Here is a 21481-nt window from a genome sequence, read left to right on the forward strand (position 1 = left end):
TTGAGTCATCCAGGAAGAGGCTGTGCGTTTGTCCCGCTACCAGATTATTGTTAGAAACATGGCTGATTCATCTGCCAGAGCACTTCTATCTGCACTTGTGCTTCGTAGGTTCACTTGGCTAAGAACCACTGCTCTACCTTTAGATACGAGAGCCAAAGTAGAAGACCTTCCCTTCGAGGGACAGAACCTGTTCTCTGATAGAACGGATGAGTATCTTTCTAAGAAACAGAAAGACAGATTGACAGCTCGATCCTATGGCGTTCTACATCAGCATCAGCCTAATCGCGCTCAGTATAGACCCTTTACTAAGAATCGTCAGCAGCGCTATCACCCTTACTATGGGTATGGGTTCCGCTCTCAACACCGCTACCAAAGCCCACGGTCTACCTTCCAGAGGAGAAGTCAGGGCAACAAGAGTAGACAGGGAAATAACCTACACCAGTCCAAGGAACCGGGACATTCCCAAAAACAGTTCTAACAATTACAGGGACCTGATCCCTATTTTGGGGACAGGCTCTCTCTTTTCTTTTCAGAGTGGAATGCCATCACTTCAGATGTTTGGGTGTTACAGTTGGTTAAAGTTGGTTATAAAATTGAGTTTGTTCAGTGGCCTGGTCTCCGGGTCCCTGTTTTTTCCTCTCATACACCTCAATCTGGGGTAGTGTCTGAGTTATCAGCCTTGCTAAATAAAGGGGCTATTGAAGAGGTGACTCCTTCTGATTCCCCCCTTGGTTTCTACTCGAACCTTTTTGTGGTAGACAAGAAGGATGGGGTTTACACCCCATCTTGGATCTCAGAGGGTTAAATAAGTTTATAAAGACCCAAAAGTTCAAGATGACTACCTTGGAGACAGTCTTAAATTTATTACCCTTAGACTCCTGGTTTGGGGTCTTAGATCTTAAAGACGCTTATTTCCACGTTTCCATTTTTCCTGAACATAGGAAATTTCTACGTTTTACCTATGGTAACAGGATTTTTCAGTACTGTGTTCTCCCATTTGGGTTATCCACTGCCCCTAGGGTATTTACCAAGTGTGTGGCAGTAGTGATTGCCTTCCTTAGAACTCAGGGGTGCTGCATCTTTCCCTATCTTGATGACTGATTGATTGTTGGCCAATCAGAGAAGGATGTTACTAACCAGGTGTCTATTACCTTGGACACCTGTTTGAAATTGGGGTTATTCGTGAATCAAAAGAAATCTAAACTGGTTCCCTCTAAAGTGATTCAGTTCATTGGGGCCGTTATCGATGGATACCTAAATATGGGATTCTTGCCCTCAGATAGGGCCTGCAAGATTAAAGCTCTTGTTAAAAAATTTCAGAGATGCCGGTTCCAACCAGCGAAGCTTATTCAGGTTCTTCTGGGTTATATGGCTGTCACCACGGCTGTGATTGCCCTAGCAAGGCTTCGGATGAGACCTTTACAACTTTGGTTTTCTAGGGCCTTTTTCCCTGAAAAAGATTCCCAGAGGAAGAAATTGAGCATCCCTCGCAGGGTCATCTTATCCCTAGATTGGTGGTTACAGGATTCCAACCTCTTTGAGGGATTGGTTTTGATTATAGACAGCCAAATGTTTCGGTTACTACGGATGCATCTACCCTGGGTTGGGGTGCCCATTGTGAGGGCTTGTATGCTCACGGAATGTGGGAGGAGTCAGAGTGCACAGAACACATTAACCTTGACTTATGGGCGGTCTATTACGCCTTGATTTCTTTTTCTGATCTAGTACAGAATAAGACAGTCCAAATTCTTACGGATAACACCACCGCAATGTTTTATTTGAACAAACAAGGGGCTACATTGTCTCCAGCCCTATGTGAGGAGACGGTGAAGATCTGGGAGTGGGCTATTGATCATGCGGTCTGGCTAGTGGTGGTGCATATACTGGGTGTTGATAATGTAACAGCTGACCGCCTTAGCAGGTTGGGGGGCGATACCCATGAATGGTCTCTTCACGATAAGTATTTAAATCCTGTCTTTTCAGAGTGGGGGACCCCAGACTTAGACCTTTTCGCCACAGAGGAAAACCACAAGATTCCCAACTACTGCTCGAGAGGAGGCGTCGGCCTCGAGTCACTTGGGGACGCGTTTCTGTTAACCTGGTCCGGTCGTCTTCATTACATGTTTCCCCCATTTTTCCTCTTAGCCAGGGTACTTTCCAAGATTCAGATGGACAAAACAGCCATTCTGGTAACCCCTTACTAGCAGAGACAACCGTGGTTCCATGCTCTTCTGAGACCCCACTGTCAGATGTTCCAGTTCCCAGAACAACCAGATCTGCTGTCCTTTCGGGGGGTGTTCCATCACAGAGTGCATACACTCAGACTGACGGCGTGGCTAATTCTGCAGGACGGGCCTTCTCTGCGGGAGTAATGCATGTGCTTCAGAATGCACGTCGCTTATCCACACGCCAGTTGTATTCCTTGAAATGGAATACATTTTCAGAATGGTGTGAGGGTAGGGGGTTAGACCCGTTGACTTCCCCCCTCCCCGAAGTTCTGGATTTTTTATGGGGATTAAAACAATCTGGGTTGTCAAACTCCTCTATTAAGGTTTATTTAGCTGCAATCTCTGCTTTCCACTCCCCAGTGGATCGGAAGACAGTGTTTTCTCATTACACATCCAAATTGTTTTTGAAGGGGCTGAACAATTTATTCCCACCACTAAGAGTGTTGGTACCTCAATGGTCTCTTCCCCTAGTGTTGACCAAACTTATGTCCAAACCTTTTGAACCCTTAGCTACCTGCCCCTTGAATTTCCTTCCTTTTAAGGTGGCATTTTTGATTGCCGTCACATCTGCCAGAAGGGTAGGTGAATTGGCGGCTGTGTCGTGTGATCCCCCCTACTTGAGTATCCACCCTGATAAAGTGGTCCTCAGGACAAAGGTAGAATTTTTACCTAAAGTTGTGTCCAAATTTCATTTATCGCAAGAAATTGCTTTACCTGTATTTTTCAAAGATCATTCTTCAGATGCTGAGAGATCCCTTCATACCTTGGATGTTCGTAGGGCTCTCTTGTTTTATCTGGATAGGGTAAAGCCCTTTAGGAAAGATTCTCACCTGTTTATTTGCTTTACGGGCCCAAAAAAGAGGATGGGAACCAATCCTCAGACTGTGGCTCGGTGGGTAGTGCAAGCTATTTTGTTAAGTTACAAATATGCAAACTTACCTTGTCCGTTGGAGATACATGCTCACTCCACTAGGTCGCAAACAGCTTCAGCAGCGCTCCTGAGAAGTGTCCCTCTACAAGATATCTGCAAGGGGGCAACCTGGGCGTCTGCGGACACTTTCGTCAAACACTATGCCCTAGATGTGCTGGACAGGAAGGAAACGATAGTGGGCGTGGTGGTCCTACAATCAATCTTCCTGTGACGAGACATTTGTACCTCCACCCAGGTATTTAGCTATGTAATCTCCCATGTGGGACTGCACAGGAAGACCGCAGATGAAAAACAGTGTTTCATACCTGTAACTGTTGTTCATCTAGGTCTTCCGTGCAGGCACACATACCCTCCCTCCTTCCCCGCTAATTCTCTTGGTACTTACCTTGTAGTTGGTGGCAAAAGAGGATCTGAGGGTACGTCGGGGGCGCCCCGCCTCTTAGGAGCCGTTTTTCGGTGGGAAAAGACGGCCGCGCATGCGCGCTAGGAGGCAGGGGTGCCCCCTAGTGGCTTTGAGCTGTAAAAATCTCCGAAGTTGGCAGGCCTGCGTGTGCACAGTCCCATGTGTGCATGCACGGAAGACCTAGATGAACAACAGTTACAGGTATAAAACACTGTTTTTCCCTAGGCAACATAGGCCTGGAATGTCTGCAGACCCTTTTTTTGTCATTGGAAACCCCAATCTTAGCCCACATAACCTTGATAGGCAGGTCTCCTTGCCAACTGGAGATCTGCCATTCTGCCCTATACAGCAAGAAGCAAGAGGGCTAATCCCCTAGGCAACTGAGATGAACCGTCTGTAGCCATGGGAACACCAATCTCATCCCTCCAAATCCTGTTAGGCAGGTCTCTCTGCCATCCACAGACTTCCTGATCTGCTCTATGTGAATATTTGTTATATAAGGCACCTTTCTCTGCCTTGTGCTTTTAGTTCCAGTAGACAGAGGACGAGGATCTGTTGCTGGGATTTGGAATGAAAGAGAGTGGAGTTGGGAGCAGCTGGATTTGCTGCTACTTCAAAAGAGACTGAAAAGCCTCTTCCTTATTTTCCTCACTAGTCCTTGCTGGGAAGATCTTTGGATGAGGGTGCCTTTTTTCCTCCATTCCACCCACCCTAGTCTCAGGCCTTTGCCTGGCTCTGGGGCCTAGCTTGACTGAGGCCTCTCTTATTTTTAATTTGCTTGTCTTTGTTTCTTCTTAATTCTTTCTCTGCTCTTTTGAGGGCTGACACTCTTGTTGTTTCCTTTGGTTTTATTTTGTGCACCTCTCCCACCTAGGCAGGTGTCTGTGTGGTGGTTTTGGGGCCCTCCCCCCAAGCCCAGTCTCAGGACCACTGCCTGGCTCTGGAGCCCAGCTTTGTGGGTTCTGGTTAGCATTTTGCAATCTTGGCCAAACTGGGAGGGTGGGTGGAAGAGAGCCTGCTGAAGTCTCCCTGCGAGTTTGGCATCTTTGGGTATGAAGAGGGGCATTGAAGTGCCCTGAGTTCTGATGAATCATGAAACTAATGAATCATATCGCGAAACGGGACAATTTCGGGGAAGTTCATGTTTTGTGATTCATAGAATGGTACAAAACACAAAACTCTCATTTTGTTTTTTCCCATTTCATGCCCATCTCTATCATGGAGTATTTTAAAGAGATTATTTATATCTATCTTTATATGTTTTACGGTATATTTTCAAGGAGCATTTATATTACAATATCACCTAATGTTCTCTGCTTTATACTGTGTATTTTGCTATCAGCACAGCATGCAATATGCCAATAACCTAAAAATGAATATGTTTCTAGATACCATAAAACTTCAGACCAATAAATATATATTTGTTCTCATTTCTGCTTCCCCTACATCTTTGGAAGTATGTACCTTTACAGCAACTACAGTGAAATAAAAAAATCAATGATAATAACATTAAATCGACAGTGAGGAAATGGACCTTTCTTATTTCCTTTGTAATTTATTAGGTTCCGGATATAGGTGTTGCTGTAATGTTAGAGCAATCAGATTATTGCTCAATATGCATGCATAAAATTAAACAAGAAAATATATCGCTAGAAGCTGAAGGCGTAATTGTTATTGACTGCCAGCAGGGTTTCTACTGGAATCCTTGCACTTGTTGAAGAAAGAATTCATAAAAGCATGATGTGGCTGCCATCACTTCTACTGGCTTGTGACAAAAAATCTTCCTTGCTCCACGAACATAAGGATGAGTGTCTAGCACACTAATAGTGCCTACCAAGTAGACCCACATCTTTCTAAATTCACTGAAGTCAAAAGGTGTAGCTTTATTTGTGTGCTGGCTGCAAAATCAGATCTTCATTTGGAATGTAGTTTTCCTAGGGCAATCTCCAAATAGTACTATTAGGTCCTTTAGGTCACTAATGCAGGCCAGTTCTTAGAAGTGGAACTATTACAAATCCTCTATTTTGATTTATATCGCTGGTCAAATAAGGTTCACAATAACAATATACAATAACAGGTCTGACTGATTAATATGGAGATTTCCATGGTCAAGCCATGAAATCTGTTTCAATTTCTCCATTTACTGTCTTTTTGTAATAGGGAATGATGGGGAAAACAAAAAAAGACAACATCTGATTACACTTCTGAACTGGAAAGTCATGTATCTAGGACTAAGCTATTGGTCTAAATGAATGGAGGAGAATAGGAGATGATATACAGTTAGGGTTTTAGGATTTATGGACCTTGGATCATGGGGTCTTTATCAACTGTCATGTCTTCCATCCTCGTCTGTTCATTAAAATTGCTAAGCCATATGGATATTCACACTTGATATGTCAGATTCAATTAATGGAATTCTCTACTTAAGCAAAAGTCACACAAACAGTACAATAAGCACAAGTTCTATGAAATTAGTACTTGTATATATCTCATTGGATCAAATCTAACCCAGCACTTTTTTCAGCACTAGTCAGTCAACCTTATGAAAAGAACCTGATGTCAATATAGACTTCTTCTCTAGATTGTTCCTAGCATTTGGTGATCATAGGTATACTATCTCTCTGAATGGCTGTTTTAATTTAGCATGGAATATCAATGATATAACTATCCTCCTTGAAAGTTTCTAATCCCATTCTTAGGGTTTCTGTACTGGTGGCCCTTATGATCTTTGTGAAAATGAATCTTGTAACCTAATTATGTATTGCATGAAGAACTGTGCCTTTTGGGTTGTCCTGACCCATTTGCCAATTTGTTTCCCTGGGTCATTTGGAAAAGACACAGAAAAAACATCAAGCCATGTAGTAGAACAGTAGGAACTACTGAGCAGTGTTTCTGTACTTTGATAGCTCAAGGTGGAAGTTCGGTCATTTGAAAGGACCAATCTATCAATTGAATGGCCATCAGAAGTGCGTCCCCATCTTCATTAGCCCATAGAGCCAGTTTGGTGTAGTGGTTAAGAGTGTGGTTCTCTAATCTGGAGAACTGGGTTTGATTCCTCACTCCTCCACTTGAAGCCAGCTGGGTGACTTTGGATCAGTCACAGCTTCTAGCTCTCTCAGCCCCAACCACCTCACAGGGTGTTTTGTTGTGGGGATAATAATGACATACTTTGTAAACCACTCTGAGTGGATGTTAAGTCATCCTGAAGGATGGTATATAAATCGAATGTTATTATTATTATTATTATTATGTTATTATACCAAAACAACAACAGCAACAGCTAGCACCATGCAGGATTATTCAAACAGATTTGGGGTTTCTGTGCACAACGTTTCCAGTTTCCAAGAGTCATTGTTAACCCTGGAAGGGTTTTCTTTGTCTCATTTCTGTAAGCTATTTTGTTCTCTGAGACTATACCTGCCACAACAATTATTTGCTCCAACAATTATTTGGAGCAAATATTTTTTTTTTGCATGCTATGTACAGCAGGTCAGGGAGTAGAAAGAGACAGAGGCTTCAGCTTTGCTATATTTACCACCTTGCCCATGATAAGAAGTTTCACTGCCAGAAACACAAGGAAAGAGCTATGCTTTACCTGTGCACAGGGTATTGAAACCTTAATGGCTAAATTGAAAGAATTTGGTGCAGTAGCAGGTTTTAAGGTTAATAAACAGAAGACTCAGATGTTAACAAAAAATATGAAAATACACAGTCAAATGAAACTGGAAAACAAAACAGATTTTAAAATTGAGAAAAAGGTAAAATATTTGGGTATTACTTTGACAAATATGAATTGTTTGTTATTTCAAAATAATATCAAGACATGGAATGAAATTAAAAGGGGTTTGGTAATATGAGACAAAATTCAATTACCACTTTTGGGAAGAAAAGCTGTTATTAAAATGAATGTTTGACCTAGAATGTTATTCTTATTTCAGACAATTCCGGTTTTGACAATTGAGATACCATTCAGACAATGGCAGAAAGACATATCTAGATTTATATGGCAAAGGAAAAAACAAAAGGTTAAGTTTAAGGTATTGCAGGATGCAAAGGAAAAAGGAGGATTGGGCCTACCGGATTTGAAATTATATGTTGCTGCCAGTTGTTTTGTATGGATGAAAGAATGTATCTTGTTAAAAAGACAGAAGATTGTTGGACTTAGAAGGACATGGCTTAAGATTTTGGTGGCATGGTTGTCTGTGGTATGATAAAGCTAAGGTTAATACAGAATTTAATAACAACTGTGTTAGATGTGCCATTCTGAGAATATAGAATAAATATTAAAGGGTCTGCTTGAAAATACCCTTGTGGCAATGGCCACAAGAAGCTCATTTTAGAAGAGAAATGGCAAGTTCATTTAAATCATTAACATATTGAGATTTGTTAGAATTTTCAGAAGGTGATGTTAAAATAAAATCAAGAGAAGATTTATCAATAGAGGGACACACTTGTTAATGGTTTCCTTATACGCAAATAAGTGGGCAAGAGGTAGTATGTAGGGGTGTGTGCTTCGGGTTTCCGATTCGGATAAAATACCCGAATTGAACCCTATTTGTAAAGATTTGGGATTCCCAAATCGGGGCCAGCATGGTGGCCCTGATTTGGAAATCCCGAATCAAAGCTTCAGGATTCAGGTTGCTTCGGAAAGCTTCAGGGCGAGTTTAAAGGGCCCCTTTCCTGCTGCTTGCAAGTGGCAGGTCCCTTTAAACTATCAGCTGGCAGGCAGCAGGGGGATCCCCCCCACCGCCTGCCAGCTGATAGTTTAAAGGGTCCTTTCCTGCTGCTTGCAAGGACAGGGCCCTTTAAACACCCCAAACCCCACAACCCCCAGCCTCAGCCCCCACCCCCCAGCCCTAGCCCCCCCCTTACCTTGTCTCTGCTGTTGTAGTAGTGGAGGCCACGGCCCGGCAGCAGCAGCTCCAGCCTTCACTGCCACCCTGTCGGCCCACATGGCAGCAGAAGAGGCCGAAAAGGCCTTCCCCGCCACCCTGTAGTGCTGCGCACCACCAGATCTGGCCTTCCCGGCACCCTGCAAGCTGCTGTGGGCCCAGAGGATGCTGTGTGGCAGTGGTGGTGGCTCCAGCCCTCTCCGCATCCGCTGCGGGCCCGGAGGCAGCGGCGTGGAGGAGGCCAGCTAAGTGGGTTGGAGGGGATGGGGTGGCTTAGAGGGGAGTGACAGGGTGAGGTGGGTGAGGGTGCTGGGAAAAAACCCAGCCCCCTGAATCACTTTGGCATGCTCCAAATCTTTACAGAGCATTCTGAAGCAATTCAAATACCCGAATCCAAAGCGGTTTGCAGCTTCGGGTTTTGGGTATTTCCGAATGTTTCCTGAAGCAGGAAACCCAAATATTTTTGGGGTGCACATCCCTAGTAGTATGATTTTGAGCAATCTAAGACTGAATTTGAGATAGATCTATATAAAAATGATGAACATGTTATTGCTAAAATGTATAAACTCTTGTTGCAATTTGAGACAAAGGAAGAGCAGGTGAAAGAATGTATGATTAAATGAGGAAAAATTTTGGATATGACATATTAATGGAACAATGGGAAAATATGTGGTTAAAGGGTTAAGATTTACATTAAGCTCTAGTCTTGAGAATGTTTATAAGATGATGTACTGTTGGTATATGATCCCTGTGAAACTGCATAGAATGTACAAGGGTTCTTTGAAGACTAAGGGCCAAGCTACAAGTGACAAATGACACTTGAACAGCAAGTGGATTGAGTGGAGGGCAAGTGAACAGGGAGAAATACACTTGCTGTTCAAGTGTCATTCGTCACTTGTAGCTTGGCCCTTAAATACAATTGAAACTAGACACTTTTTTTTGTTGGGAATGATGGATACACAGTTGGAAAGAAGTTATGGAACTTTGTTTTTATATATGATAACAGCAGTGAGACTATTATATATGTTGGAAGAGTCCAACATTGCCTGCAATAGAGGAATGATGTTGGAATTTGAAATGATGGCAAAACTTACTTCATTGATTGAAGAGAAGACAATAAGCTTGTTTATTGTTGAATGAAAACCCCTTATAGACTTATACATGAGATAGACAATAATGATTTGATGATTTTTGGATTTATGGACTGAGGGAATTGGATATTTTTTTAAAAAAAGAGAGCCTTTACCTTCAACATAAAGTAAGAGAAAAATTGAAAATGGTACTTATATTTTGGAAGCCTTCTTTTATATATGTTTATGTTTTCTGTTTTGTCCGTATGCTCTGTTATTTTTGTTTTTTTGTTAGCTGTTTTTTTGTTTGGTTAGTTTTTGTGTAACTGTCTTTTTATGCTTTTTTATTATTATTATATAAAACTTTTAATAAAAAAATCCCAGTTTCCAATATGGCCACTGATGAAAATAAGGGTAACTTCACTTCATATGTTATAAACATTAGCTGTATGCTTCTATGTAATCACAATATACCTGTGGTGCTCTCTGAAATGTGGACCATAGTGTATTTAAATGCTGGGGACTCAAAGCCCACAGGGGCTCCATGGTGTGTTTTAAATAGCTGTAGTTTCGCTGTTGATGTTTAAAAGCTTGTCCCATTAGGGGTACCACAAGGTGTTGCTGAGCAGATCAGACTGCTATAGCTAGAAAGGGGAAAATGCGAAGTGGGAGCAGAAAAGGAAGATGGGCGAGAAAGTAGAGCAGGTGGACTATAAGAAGGACAAGAATAAAACCTTGTGTTAAGAATCCTGGCTTGTGCTGCCTCCTTTCTGGCAGCAAGGCAAGAGTGCATGTGCTCAAAACTGAGAATAATATGGATGCATTATGGGTACACTCGTGTGTACCTACTATTGCAGTTCACAAATGTGTACCTGCTATTATTATGAAGTCACTCTAAATGATTATAGTATCTATGATAATTCCCTTTCTTTGTGTCATAATGATGGCTACTATGCAGTCATTCATGTGTTGCCATTGTGGCATGATCAGTTCTTCCCCAGTTCCATTGATAACATCTGTGGACAGGACCCATGTGATATAGAAAGCTGCTGTGGTTACTTCTTATAAAGCACCGTTGGTCCTAAAGAAGGAGGATATTGCAAGGAGAAGTACCCATATAATTTACCTATTCATATAGATATTCAACATGACAGTGATATCTTATGAATTGTCCCTAAGCAGCTTTCTGGCCAAAAGTATTCCTGGTCACCTGCACAACTTCCTTGAAATATAATCACCATATAGTTATTAACATCTCATTTGAAGTCATTAACGACTGTTAATAGCTCATCAGTCTTCACTGGGAAAGCAACAACCCCCCCCCCCCCCATCAACTTGCTCTTAGATACAATAAATAAAACATCAAGATTGCCACGAAGGAGAAAGACTCTGGATCTTATGAATGAATGCTGGGCTTGCTGGAAACCATTGAAAATCAATGTTTTTATGCAAACAGAAGTTTTAGTTGAAGAGGAAGCACACTCTGCAGCGGTGACTAACACACACAGTACTCGTTCTTAGGATCCTAGTCATTATGTGCTGCTTTGTATAAAATGAAGGAACTCCTCAGCTATATTGAGCCTCTGTAGCAAAAATCAAAACATATTTGGATTGTGAAGAGTGGCTTTATAAAAACTAAACAGCATTTTCATTAGTTTGTATAATCAAAATCTGCATTTGCAGCTGTTTCCATATCCCAGTTAAACTGAAAAGTAAGATATATGCACTTCCAGTTCCATTGGTTTCAGTGGCAGATGCTGGTTTAGAACAAATATGGATAGGTTTAAAAGTAGCACAGGTACTATTGTGTAAGATGTAAACCACCTGGCCAGGCTTGTGCGTGTGTGGTTTTTCCCTCTTTCAAACTCAGTCGCTACTTGGCCATTGCAACTTGTGGCTGCTTTTGCCTAGTTCAGATCATCTTATTTACTGGAACAGAGGCAATATTTCTTGAGGTCATGGTCATCTGAGACATTAAATTGTCCAACTTGCGTAATGCAAAGAATTGCTTGCCATTTGCCCCTTTTTGTACCTGAGCAATCAGGTGTATCCTTTCTATGATCGCTATCAAATAGAATGCATTGCCTGGTTTTTGTGGCTGTGTAGTCAGGGACATCTGTTCAAGAAGCGATTGCAAGAACTGATCTCAAGATTACCTGGGTTCATGAGCAAAGATCAAAGTCACACACAGACACAAAGGAATAAGTTAAATTTTAGTATATTGAATGGGCTTACTTTTCCAAAAAGAGAAGTGATAGTGAGGTAACATTCTTCTGTGAGATTCTGTTTTACTCCAGTACTGAATTTAACATACAACATTTAGTCATTTATATGAACAAACAGAAATAATTAGTACTTTGAAGTAATGAAGAATATGGTATGGCGCATGCATGACCAAAAGGAATTTTCCATTTTCTTTAATGAAGGAAGAGCTCCGTTCATACAAAATGACAAATACATAGATCTGCTATTAGTTCCTTTGCTATTTTAATATTTGGTTTAAAATTTGTTAAAGTGCTTTGTATTTTTCTGTTTTTAATTAGTGAATTATATGGGTTGTTTCACTGACATTTTTGTGAACTTCTTTGAACACTTCAGAGAAGAGGTGGTATGGAAGTATCTTAAATAAATAAAATTAATAGGTATGCACTTTTTACAAGGAAAGCAACAAAGGCAAGTTGCTCTCTCCTGTTTTCTCCACAATTGCCAAGCATTGCCACTAGCCATAGGGTAAGCAGAGGCCATGGCCCCTAGAGAAATTCATCCAGTCTTTCAGGGTTCATTTGTGCAGCCAAGAGAAAAATACAAAAGTACAGAAGAGTGGGTGGGAAAGCATCCAAAGGAATCACCTTGAGCCCACCAATTAGAAATAGTGAATGTAATTCAACAATATATACACTTAAGATAACAAAGTCATGAACAGTGCACTAAATTGCTACATAAACTGTAAATATATATGAAAAAAGAGACCAAGGAATCAATGACTGATACTAATGTATGAAGTTACTATGAAGATGTATTGTCGAAGGCTTTCATGGCCGGAGAATGATGGTTGTTGTGGGTTTTCCGGGCTGTATTGCCGTGGTCTTGGCATTGTAGTTCCTGACGTTTTGCCAGCAGCTGTGGCTGGCATCTTCAGAGGTGTAGCACCAAAAGACAGAGATCTCTCAGTGTCACAGTGTGGAAAAGATGTTGGCAGGTCATTTGTATCTACTCAGGAGGGGTGGGGTTGAGCTGAGTCATCCTGTAAGAGTTTCCCAGGGTGTGGAATGCTAATGGCGGGAGGCTTCACTGTATCCTGAGGAGGTTCTTTTGCATATGGATTGGTACTTGATGTGCTAATCTTCTCTGCAGGGCTATTGTCGGGGATAGAATGTTTTGTTAGCCTGGTGTTTTTCAGAACTGGAAACCATGCTCTGTTCATTCTTAAGGTTTCTTCTTTCCTGTTGAAGTTTTGCTTATGCTTGTGAATTTCAATGGCTTCCCTGTGCAGTCTGACAAAGTAGTTGGAAGTGTTGTCCAGTATTTTGGTGTCCTGGAATAAGATACTGTGCCGTTTGAGTTAGGCTATGTTCAGCCACTGCTGATTTTTCAGGTTGTCCAAGTCTGCAGTGTCTTTCATGTTCTTTTATTCTTGTCTGGATGCTACGCTTTGTGGTCCCGATGTAAACTTGTCCACAGCTGCAGGGTATACGGTATACTCCTGCAGAGGTGAGGGGATCTCTACTGTCTTTTGCTGATCGTAGCATCTGTTGTATTTTTCGGGTGGGTCTGAATACTGCTTGAAGGTTATGCTTTTCCATAAGCTTTCCCATCTGATCAGTAATTCCTTTGATATATGGCAAAAACACTTTTCCTGTAGGAGACTGTTTTTCCTTGGTTGTTTGATTCATCCTGGGTTTGATTGCTCTTCGGATTTCATTTCTGGAGTAGCCATTTGCCTGAAGTGCGTGGTTTAGATGATTAATTTCCTCATTGAGAAAGTGCGGCTCACATATCCGTCTTGCGCGATCCACTAATGTTTTCATTATGCCTCTTTTCTGTCGGGGGTGGTGATTGGAGTTTTTGTGTAAGTACCGATCAGTGTGAGTTGGTTTCCTGTAGACCTTGTGACCTAACTGAAAATTTGCTTTGCGGATGACCAAGGTATCCAGAAATGGGAGTTTTCCCTCGATTTCTTTCTCCATGGTGAATTGTATGTTCCGGTGGATGTTGTTGAGATGATTCAAAAACCCCATCAATTCTTCCTCCCCATGGCTCCAAATGATAAATGTATCATCCACAAACCGGAACCATACACTAGGTTTGTGGGGTGCTGATTCTAGAGCTGTTTTTTCAAAATGTTCCATGTAGAAGTTTGCTATAACTGGGCTGAGAGGGCTCCCCATGGCCACCCCATCCATCTGTTCATAGAATTCGTTATCCCATTGGAAGTAACTGGTTGTCAGACAATGATGGAATAAGGCTGTTACATCCTCTGGGAAAATCTGATTAATAAGTGCAATAGTGTCTTTTACTGGAACCTTGGTAAACAGGGATACAACATCAAAACTGACAAGTATGTCTTGTTGATTGAGCTTCAGAGAACTGATTTTGTTGATGAAATCTGCTGAATCTTTGATGTAAGACAAGGTTTTCCCGATGTGGTCCTGCAGGAGATCGGCCTATGAAGAGAAGGAGGATTCAGGGAGGCGTTCCTGCCTTGGACAAAGAGAGATAACTTGCTAATCAAGAAAATAACACATACACGTACAGAGATGTGCAGCACCCCCCAATATCCAGGCATGCTGAGTTGCCTATTACAACAATTATATGACAATTGAATGAATGAGTCCAATACAAATCAATCAAGAGGCCAAAAGGCAAGAAGCTAGAAAAATTACAGTTTGCAAGCAGATTCTGTTTCGAGTAATATAAAGATATATATATATATAATATGATTTATTATTATACATTATTAATACATTTATATATTATTGGATTATATTCACTATTTATATTCACTATTTTTAATCAGTTGGCTCAAGGTGGTTTTTTTGGATGTTTTCCCAACCACTGGGTTATACCCATTTGTACTTTTGCCTTGGCAGTTTGAAGGGTTTCCTGTTTTCTCGAGAGAGCTGGAGAGATCGGGGAGCAGCCTGGACTGCTGGCTGCTGCCAGTCAGTTTGGAAAATAGTGAGCCAGATTTATCCATAGCCTAATAAGGCAACATCATGTTTTTATACTCTGGTGTCAGCTGATTAACAGTAAGGCCAACCTTTTTTCTTGACTTAACATGTTTTGGGGTCCTGTGTCAGTTAAAAATGCCTGATCTTTTGTACAGCTTACCTCAAGACATGATGGCCTCATTATTCTCTACTGGATGTAATTCTGGTATCAGATTATAGATTTTAAGAGGCAGAGAAATCAGCAGCTGAATGTTACTGTCAGTCAGTGTCTTCTTGTTTATAAAAGGATACATTTTGCCTACTCTGTTCTGAACCAGCTCCAACAGATTAGGGTAAAACAACTCTAAATGCAGACGCAACCAGACCTAGATTTCTCCACCAAAGTTTGGGAGACTATCAGAGCAATCCTAAACAGAGTTACTCCAGTCTAAGTTCATTGATTTCAGTGGGCTTTGACTGAAGTAACTCTGTTTAGGATTACATTGTATAGTACTTACACCATCAGTCTCATTGCCTTGAATTATGTGGTATGTAGCCAGGTCAAGTCCTGGATCAGCCACTGAAGCTGTCTCATTCATCATAGCATACTATTTTCCAGCAGGTACCATTTTACATACCCATGAACTTTGCCACTGGCCAGTAATTGGTGTGCAGTGAAGTTTGCCAGAAAAAGGTATTTCCTATTGTTGAGACTGGAATTTCCTGCTGTTTCTTCATAGTTGGTCAGGTTTTATGACTGCAAGGAGGAAAATTCAATTAAAGCAAAATTGATACCCATTCATTTTGCTGATTTGGCTAGAGGGATAACCATGTTAGTCTATTGTAGCGAAATAAAACAGAAGCCCAGTGGCCCCTCAAAGACTAACAACAACAAGCATAGGCTTTGTGAGTCAGATCTTACTTCTTCAAACTTATTTATCTTACTACAGTAAACCCCCACATAATCCTAGACAGAATCGAAAATTAAAGACAAAAAAACAGGAGCTGCATTGGAATTTAGCTGGGTGTAGATGAGAACCTTGGGCTTGTCTAAGCAACTTCACTGGCTTGGGAAATAACTCTCTGACCGTGCCAATATAAAACACAGTTACTGTTTTCTAAGTCCACCCAAAGGACATAGAAGGGTGTAACTCTGCTTAGGATTGTACTATGAATGTGCTAAAAATTTCTAACAAGAATAGAGTTCCTGTGTTAAAAGCAGGCAATGGTCATTTCATTCCCTTTGTAAAACCTATGTGAAACCCGATAGTGACTGAGAGCTAAAACAGTGGTTCAAGTGACTGCCCAGTCAAACAGCAGGATTGTGATGATGTTTAGGTGGACATGGATGGCCTTCTTTCTGCTTCTGTGACACACTTATGGACAATCTGCCCTTGAAATCTGTTTTCAGCATGCCACGTAAGAGGAAAATTACAAAATCAGATATTTGTGCTTATACACAGAGAGCAGTCATCTAGATGTACAGCTCGAGGTACCAGCCCTCCTGCTATAGCAGGAGGCCTCTGAGTATCCAGTGTCATTGCCCTCTGGGGCATTGGTTATCAGTGGAAGGAAATGTGTGGGGAAAAGGAATGTGTGCTGGTGTTGCACCAGCCCACTTACATCACTTCTGGTAAAAGTGGGAGCCAGTTTTGTGTAGGACTCTAATTGAAGAATCAGATTTGATCCCTGGCTGATTCCGCACACGTTGGATAATGCACTTTCAATGCACTTTATCAATCGTTTGAGGTGGATTTTTTGTTCTGCACATGAAAAAATCCGTTCCAAATGATCCATAAAGAGGATTGGAAGTGCATTATCCAACATGTGTAGAAATAGCCCCTCATTCCTCCTATTGAAGCCAGCTGGGTGACCTTGGGTCAGTCACAGCTTCTTGGAGCCTTCTCAGCCCCACCCGCCTCACAAGGTGTCATGAGGATAATAATAACAGGCTTTGTAAACTGCTCTGGGTGTTGCTGTCCTGAAGGGCAGTATATAAATTGAATGTTGTTGTTATTATTAAAAACTGGAAGTAACTGACAATGCTGTGGCGTTTTGTAAAAACTCTTATGATAAAAACCATGAGTTTTTTTCAAAATGCAAGAGGTCTCACCATGTCACCTCTGTTTTGTACTGGAAGTGACTCAAGTGTGCCGGGATGCCAGGCCCTTCCTCTCATTTCCTTCCAGGAGTTGCTGGCTGTGGCTTGACAACCCCACATATAGCCTGCGGAGCATTTTCCTTGTCAGTTATCCAGGTTAACAGATTAGCTGCTGGGTGAAGATATGAGAAATGGACCTTGTAGAAGGGGGAGAGATGGTGCAGACTTGATAAGTTAGTCTGGCCTACAGAAACATAGGTTCCCAGAAGATCTTCCTAAAAATTGAACTTGAAGGAAGAACTTACATCTGTGACACCATCATGGCTCCTTTGTCGGTATTCTGTTATATAAAATTCAGCTTTGTTTAAGCCTTACTTAAACTAATTCTCAGGATGTAAAGAGGCCTCTATTGCTAGGGACATGGCAATTGCTTCTAAACCTCAGTTTACTTTTATGAGTGTGTCTCAATATAGGGATTGGGGCCTGGCACTTACCTGTTTTGGTGGGGGTGTGCACACGTGGGAAGTGACATCATCATGCAGCCCGTGGGCATACGTCCACACTCCGCAGGGGCCCAAAATGTGTCCATTTTGGCCCAGATCGGGCTCATTTTGGCACGGATTGGGCCTGTTTTGAGCCACTGTGGAGTGTGGGAGCATTCCTGTGCTCCACAGTAGCCCAAAACAGGCCCGATTCAGGCAAAAATGGGCACATTTTGGGCCGCTGCGGAAACAAGTCCGATTTGGGCAGAAACGGGCGTGTTTTGGGCCCCTGCAGAGGGCAGGAGTGCTCCCAAGCTCTGCAGTGTCCCTTATCCGGGCCAAAACGGGCTCGATCTGGGTGGCAGCAGCGCATGGGAGCATGCAGCGCCGCAGGGGAGCATGCACAGAAGGCGCGCTCTCCCTCGCTGGCCAGGTAAGCAGGGGCGGGGTGTGGGGGGGTCTGGCATCCCTAATATAGTGACAATATACAGGTTAAAGTTCTAGGTCTCTCCCTGTGTTTTATTGGCTTGTGAGGCTTCCTGGTAATAAATTTTCACATTCTTAATTTATCATTGCTCCCAGATAATCATTCCCCATCCTTGTTTTAATTTTTCTGCCCTCAGACTTGCAATAAGCAGTACTGGCAATTGGGCTGTTCATCTTATTTCATTACCTTTGGGAGGTTTCTGCATTTTTTTTCTTTTTGATTGAAGGAGGATTACTAGGACAATACTGTAGATGTCTTTCTTTAATATACAGGTTGATGCCTATTGCATGAAAAGATCCTTATTGAGAGTTTTGTGTTGTATTTATTTTATGTATCAAAAACTTGTTACATGTCATATATTTCAAATGATACACATTATATAAATAACTGCGAATGCATTATCATTGCAATTAAAAGGCAATAATGTGCTAAATATTTCAGAGACTAATTTCCCCGTCTCTTGTATAAAGTCTCCTGGCAGTTTCACTTAGATAATACATTGTATTAGGGATAAAATGGAACTTTAAAGTACTCCATAGATTTATTTATTTATTTCTTGTTTGTCCATTTGTGCTAAAACTTAATCTTTCGTATTACTTTTGACTATTTTTTAGACACTTGTCGTGAAAAAAGGTGTTCTGTCATGAGTAACTATCACAAAAAGATTCAGTCTCCAATTTACCTTTCAGAGGGAGGGACAAGTTAAGATAGCAACAGTGACTCAGCTCTGAGTTATTCTGGGGTTTTGTCTGATTTTTTTTACATCTGGGTCAGAAACTGCCTTGGTTGCACCCAAGGCCAGCTGACAGGGGAAGTACCTCCCCATTGGTTCTCCTGGAACGCTCAGAGACTTTCACTTCCCAACCGTGGCATCCTGCTGAACCTCCTGTTAGATGGTACTGGATGGCATTGTTTTTTGGTGACTTCATTCCTTTCTAGTAGGCGGGTCTAAGAAGAATACTGCTCCATACTTGGTTTATGTGGTATCTTTTCTCTTATGCTGTTTAACATCTACATGAAATGGAAGTCATTGTCTTCGCACACCAGTTAGGTTTCTCAGCATAACCTACATCAAAAGTTGTGAGGAGAAAATATGAGGAAAAACTATGCACATTCCCCTGAACACATGGGAGTTATAAAATGTATAGGTAACAATGTATAGCTATATTGCAGCGGCAATGGAAACCCTTCAATGGAGTTTGGAGGCATCAAAGAGCTGGGCTAACCAAATTAAATGTAGTTCAAGTTAGAGAGATATTGTGGATTGGATCTAGAGTTATTTATGTAACCTGTTCTTGATGTATTGTGCTCCCCCATAAAGACAATGTTTGCAGTTTACTGGATCTCCAGATTCCTCACAGCTGCTGGAGATGCAGATTTGGTGGTTTTTAGGCATGCTTCCTTCCCCTACCCCCCACCCCAGTACTGCACCCATTTCCAAAGAAAGTCAAGTTAGCTACAGTTACACATGCCTTGGTTAGTCTATTGTATTACACTGCAATGTGCTGTACCTGGCACTTGTACATGAGTAAGTTTATCCATTTACTTCAGTTGAGGAGACTCAACTGAAGAGAGAACATCTGGAAATTTTAGGTGGTGCAGGTGGTAACATGGTCTGTGGGTATTTGCACTGACTCCCCATGTGTTTCCATACCCAATGCAAAGCACTGGTGCTGATCTTTAAAACATTAAATGGTCTTGAAGTAACTGAGAGATTATCCTAATACATACAAACCTGCCTGAATTTGAGATCTCCTAGTGCTCGGATACATGAACCCATGCTATCCAAAATATGTTTGGCAGTCACATGGAACAGGGACTTCTTGCCTATTGTTTCAAAGTTATGAAAGTTATGAGTTTTATTTGGTCATCTCTCTCTTGGTCTTCTGACAACATATTAAGATCCATTTAATCCAGATCCAGAGGAGTTAGCCGTGTTAGTCTGTAATTGCAAAATAGTCAAAAGTCCAGTAGCACCTTTAAGACTAACCAACTTTATAGAGGCATAAGCTTCCCCTGGGTGGGCCCGTAGCCTATCAGGTTCAAACTCCCAGCTGCCCAATCAGGGCCAGCCAAGAGTTTGCTAGCTAGGAGGGGCCTGGCATTGGACCTGAGGGAAGTAGTTTTCCCTCTGGTCCAGCAGTCTGGGTCAAGTGGCTGCCAGCCCCTTCTCTACATTTTGCTCTCGGCTGGCAATTCCCACCCAGACCTCCCTATATCTGGGGTTGGTTTGGTTCTCTATGCGGGGTAGTTTTTGGATTCTTGTGTAATTTCTTTTTCGTTCCAACTTTGTCTGGCAGTTTGGCATTGGGATCGGATCTCGCAGGGCCTCTGTGCCCAGTCTCTTGAGTAAGGGGACTCCCGTAAGGACTCTTGGGAGTGGTGCATGCCCAGCTTGGGGCCTGCCAGGGCATACTTACTCCCAGGTGGCAGGGGAGTCACACAGGGGTATATATTCACATGATCTCCCATTTGCTATCACTCCTTGGTTTCCCTCCCTCAGCGGCAGCCTGAGGGGGTGAAAGGACATTGGCTGGCAGGCAGGTCAGCCATTGCTTGGGATCCAGCCCCTATGCATTACCAATACTCCTCTTAAAGTTGTGGCCATTTTTCACTCCAGTCAACCGTGTGTTTGTTGCCGTGCCCTCCTCGCCTCCTCCATCTTCATCACTAGGCTGAAACAAAGTTCAGTTGTTGAATAAATGCAATATCCAAGAATCTGTCCCTGACAATGACAGGGTTTTTAAAGAGGAAAATGAAGAACATTTAGGAAGCTGAAATATATCAGTTAACTGCTTTTTATTCTACTTGTTTCACTTTTCCCCCAATATGATTTATTAAACAAATAGTAGTTCTGCATTTTTATGTAATTTTTTTTTCTCGTATCATTTTATATCAAAGCATTCCTTCAAATATAATTTATTAAAAGACAATGGAGATCAGAGGGATAAGATGCGCATATATATATATATATATATATATATATATATATATATATATATATATATATATATATATATATATATATATATATATATATATATATAAAAGTTGACAACAACTGTTTTTGAGCCTTGTTTTGTTAATTTTTGTGACATGATTAAAAAGATTTGTGTGGAAAAAAAGAAGAACAAAGACATTAATGCTACTGTTCTAAATTAACTAGAAGTACTGTGAGTAAAATCTCAGAACTTAAACTCTGCAGTAAAACGTGTTTTCTCCCTACAGCACTCTGATGCCAGTTGTAACCTGAAGAAACGAATGAACTCTATGACTTCTCAAACAGAACAGTCTCCTGAAGAAGGCGTGTTGTCCAATAGTGCATCTCAATATCAGCCACCATCTGTTCATTCACCAGTACCATCACCACTCCCACCAATTGGAGGTACAAGTAAAATAGATGAGTACTCCAGGATCCTCTTCCCGGTGGCATTTGCAGGATTCAACCTAGTATACTGGGTGGTTTACCTTTCAAAAGACACAATGGAAGTGAGTAGTCATATTCTATAGTGGCACAATATTGCACCACTGCTTTGGTCCAATACTGAAGTTTAGCATGAATATAGCAGTTAATATAATTACTATTTTGAAGTTGATAAAGAGTCTGTATTTATGAAGCTCATATGATCCAAAAGATGTAACTGGACAAGTTCATTCATTCAAGAGTTCCATGTGGATTCTTGACCACACACAGAGTTAGAGAATATGTCCTCATGCCCAGATCAGAATTCTCAGCA

General features: G+C 41.6%; 1 protein-coding gene across 1 annotated transcript in view; it reads left to right on the forward strand.

The window, feature by feature from the left end:
• Nucleotides 1-21254, forward strand: part of GABRA6 (gamma-aminobutyric acid type A receptor subunit alpha6) — a 53687-nt gene extending 32433 nt beyond the window's left edge. The window contains exon 8 of the mRNA XM_054976953.1: nucleotides 20973-21254. Coding sequence (XP_054832928.1) covers nucleotides 20973-21254 — 282 coding nt within the window. The remainder of the gene's footprint in view (nucleotides 1-20972) is intronic.
• The last annotated feature ends 227 nt before the right edge of the window (nucleotides 21255-21481 follow it).

The sequence above is a fragment of the Eublepharis macularius genome, chromosome 4 (assembly GCF_028583425.1).
Source record: "Eublepharis macularius isolate TG4126 chromosome 4, MPM_Emac_v1.0, whole genome shotgun sequence".
NCBI lineage: Eukaryota > Metazoa > Chordata > Lepidosauria > Squamata > Eublepharidae > Eublepharis > Eublepharis macularius.